Source organism: Colletotrichum truncatum (genome assembly GCF_014235925.2).
Source record: "Colletotrichum truncatum strain CMES1059 chromosome Unknown Contig_0010, whole genome shotgun sequence".
In the NCBI taxonomy this organism is placed as follows: Eukaryota; Fungi; Ascomycota; class Sordariomycetes; order Glomerellales; family Glomerellaceae; genus Colletotrichum; species Colletotrichum truncatum.
In genome coordinates, this window is record NW_027222407.1 from 1,701,328 (window position 1) to 1,705,053 (window position 3,726).

At 57.7% G+C, this 3,726-nt stretch overlaps 2 protein-coding genes across 2 annotated transcripts; one reads left to right on the plus strand and one right to left on the minus strand.

The window, feature by feature from the left end:
* On the minus strand, nucleotides 1–2,154 carry CTRU02_213908 (RNA recognition motif containing protein; the record flags this gene model as incomplete). The annotated part of the gene is made up of 6 exons (XM_036724465.1): nucleotides 1–1,205; nucleotides 1,262–1,558; nucleotides 1,609–1,698; nucleotides 1,858–1,899; nucleotides 2,020–2,076; nucleotides 2,151–2,154. The coding sequence occupies 6 exons, from the start codon at nucleotides 2,152–2,154 to the stop codon at nucleotides 1–3; spliced, it is 1,695 nt and encodes a 564-aa protein (XP_036583584.1).
* Nucleotides 2,155–2,879: 725 nt separating this feature from the next.
* Nucleotides 2,880–3,726, plus strand: CTRU02_213910 (uncharacterized protein; the record flags this gene model as incomplete). The annotated part of the gene is made up of 4 exons (XM_036724466.2): nucleotides 2,880–2,994; nucleotides 3,078–3,191; nucleotides 3,246–3,362; nucleotides 3,410–3,726. The coding sequence occupies 4 exons, from the start codon at nucleotides 2,880–2,882 to the stop codon at nucleotides 3,724–3,726; spliced, it is 663 nt and encodes a 220-aa protein (XP_036583585.2).

Genomic DNA, 3,726 nt, shown 5'->3' on the forward strand with positions numbered 1-3,726 from the left:
CTAGGCAGTGCCACGAGGGCCAACGTTGCGCCGGCTCTTGTTGGGAACCGTAGTCCAGCCATCGTCTTCGACGGGAGCAGCTTCGCCGTCAGCGGCGGGGGTGGAAGGCTGCTGAGAAGCGGCAGGCCCGCCGTTGGAGCGGGGAGGGCGGGCACCACCCTCGAACCGGCCACCACGAGGGCCGCCAGGACCGCCACGGCGAGGTCCAGTAGGGGGGCCACGAGGGCCTCTTTCTCCAGAGGATGCCGATCTCCAGTTGTTGCTCTCGTTGGCACGAGACTTGGCGTTCTCACGGGGCTCCTTGGGCTGGGCCTTCTGGGCATCGGAAGCGCCATCGGCCTTGCTCTCTGCGCCCTCCTTCGCCGGCTCAGATTCCTCCTTGGGAGCCTCCTCGGCAGCCTTCTTCTCGCTGTTGGCCTTGGCAGCCTCCTCCTGGGCCTTGTCGGCAGCCTCCTTATCAGCAGCCTCCTTAGCGGCAGCCTCCTTGGCCAAACGGCGCTCCTCCTTAGCCTTCTCATCAGCCTCGCGCTTCTCCTTGAGCAGCTGCTGTTTCTTCTCCTCGATCTGGCGCTCCTTCGCGGCAGTGTCAATGGGACGAGCGGCACCGAAGGGGCTGGCCTTGGAGTCGGTAGCGGAAGGTGACAAAACGTCTGTGGCCTCAGACACGGTACGCTTGGTGAGGTTCAGCCTGGGGCGACCAACGGGGGCAGCGGCAGAAGTGGCGGGAGAGGGAGGAGCCTCGCTGCCGTCACGGGACTGGCTGCCAGACTTGGCGGCAGCGTCGGGACGCATCTTGGTTCTCCACTGGTTGTCCTGCTCAGCGGCGGTGGGAGCACGCTCAGGGCGGGGAGGACGGGAGTCCTGGCGAGGCTGCTGGCCCTCACCCCAGGCGGCAGGAGACTCGCGGCGGTTACGGAACTCACGAGGTCCATCATTAGTACGGGGACGGCTGCCCTCACGGCCCTCACGGGGGCCGGACTCTTCCTGGGGAAGAGGAGAAAGAGGGCCTCTGCGCTCCCAGTTACCGAAGTCACGGACCTTGCCATCGTCCTCACGGGGCTCGCGGGGCTCGCGAGGGGCACGGCGCTCACCAAAGTCAGAGCCGCGGCGGTCGTTTCCACCACGTCCGGGGAGGTCGGGAAGGGGGCCCTTGCGGGTCCAGTCGCCAAAGTCGCGGGTCGATTCACCACGGTCGCCGCCACGAGCTATATTTAGGTTAGCTGCTATTTAGATCTTTGTTGGATCTACCATGAGTGCTTACGAGGATCGGCAACCTTGATTCTGATAACGCGGCCCTGGAAGGACTGGCCATCCAGAGTCAAGGCCTGCTTCAAGCCCTCAACGTCTTGGAATTCGGCGTAGGCGAAACCCTTGGGGCGCTGCTGCTCACGATCCTCGATAATACGGACGTTGATAATGTTGCATCCCTCAAAGAACTCAGTGACGGTGTCAACGGTGGCATCGTAGGACAGGTTGCCAAGATGAGCGGTATAGGGAGGCTTGTCGGGAAGCGTCTGGGGGAGGTTCTCGCGGATGGAAGAGTAGCCTCCGTAGTCCCCTACAATTATTAGCAAGTTGTATGACGTATGTGTAGTTGATCGGACATACTGCGTTCGGGGCGGTCGCCGCCACTGCTGCCCCAACCACCTCCGGTGGGTCGGTAGCCAGCTCGCTCGGGAGGAGGAAGTGCCTGAGTGCCTAAACGCAAATATTAGTTGGCGAAAGAGCCTTGAAATCGAATCTGAAGACGGAAATTTGTCGCATACCGGCTGCGTGAGTGTTAGCAAAATTCCTGGGTGCATTGTGATTGACGGCGCTGAGGGGGTAAGAGGGGAGGAAAAAAAAAAAAAAACTCACTGTAAGTATCTTCGACCTCATCTGCCCACGATCCTCCGTAGCCTGCAAATCGTTAGTTGACCATGCCCCCAAATATTCGATGATGGATAGTCGATATAGTAAAGAGTCGATCGGTCTATCCTCGGAGGACATTATAAGTCTATGAAGGGGTAGGTGACTGACTTTGGTCCTGCAGGAAGTCGCCAAGCGACATCTTCTGCTGTTCCTTCTTCTTGGGAGCTATGGCGACATGGTCAGCACGGGCACAGGTGGGTGGGAGGCGACAGGATAGTCCTGAACTGAGAGCTGCTCACCCATGATTGCGGTGTTAAGGCGGCTTCGCGCAACGACTTCGGATCGATGCGCGAGGCTGGGATTCGTAGTAGCCGAACGAGGCGGCTGTTCGCAAGGGGTGCGGTGGTGGTGCGGAGGTGGGATATCCGAGGGATATTCTGCAAGGTGAGATGCCGCCTAGGAGGGGGAATCTCGGTCGCCGGAGTCGAGGGGGTCGATTGGCGATGCGTCAGAGGAGCGCGATAGACTGGCAAGGGCCCAGCTAATATTTGTTCTGCTGGGGCGGTAGTCTTTGGAAAAAGGTGAAGTTTTACCCGCGCAGGAAGGGTGGTCGAAAGTTTGTGAGGGTTGGACAATTTTCTCGAGGTGGCCAGGAGGTGGGAGGCACTAGCCCCGCCGTGGCCTAGTTCACTTTTTTCACCTAGCGCCCCGCCAAAGAAGCACGGGCCAATAGAGCCGGGAAAACCCGTGATTGAACAATCCCGTTTTGCGAGAGGGGCTTTCGGAGCCTTGGGGGAGGGGGCAGCCCGCTGTTTGACCACAAATGCTGCATTTGCATCTATCGGGGTCGCACGGTCAGCGATGTTTTGAGCCGCACGAAACATTCTCGCTTGTTTGTCATCAATCTCGTTTGATGCATATCGCCAGCTGTTTGAGGAAAGCTTCCAGAAGCCCGTCTCATCCCCTTGATTTGAGCTGTCGCCTGTTGTTCGGACGTCGTTTTCCTGCAACCTGCCGCCACAAACAATATGGCAGATGACGCGAGAGACGATCCGGTAGATAAGAGGCGACAGCGTCGAGGTTTGCTGCCGCCTGAGCTCGTCAACCTCTTGGGGCCGTCTCTGAAGGTCGGCGCCGTGACTGGTATGTTATATGTTTGTGAGATTCGCTCTCATGCTCTCTCCAGGTAGCTTCGGAATAACAATTGCTTACGCTTGTTTTTGAAGGAACTGCCGGTCTGTTTAGCGGTATCGCCGCTGGCATTATTCGTGACTCGACCCCAGCCTTGTTCGCGATAGCGTCAGGTGTCCAATGGTTTGCTTTGGGTTCCACCTACTGGCGTAAGTACCTTCAGTCTCCCTGTTATTGAGATGAAAATGCTAACCAATCCGCAGTGTCGAGATCAGCGGCGATTGGTTATTGGACCCATGAAGGTCAGCTTTCAAACTCTTCAAAAGTCAAGGCAAGTGCTTTGGCAGGAGGCACTGCAGGAATGGTCGGCGGTCTCATCCGTAAGTGCGTTTCATCTCCCCCGAGTACTACTGCTGATAAGTTCTAGGCGGTCCGAAGAACATCATTCCAGGAGTTATTGTCTTTTCACTGCTTGGCGGGGCCGGTCAAGCTATCATCAACAGCACGCAGGGTACCACTTCGGAGGTCAAGCAGGAAAAGAAGAGCTTCTTCCAATCGAGTTGGAGTCCTCTTAAGAAGCTCACGGACGATGAGTATCGCGAGATGATTGACGAAAAGATGTTGAGAATTGATGCCGAGATTGCCTTGATCGACGACAAGATCGCCGAACTGCGGGCTGCTAAGGCGGCCGCACCCCTTGAACCTCAGGAATCAGAACCGAGGCAAGTTAGTTCTAGGAACTAA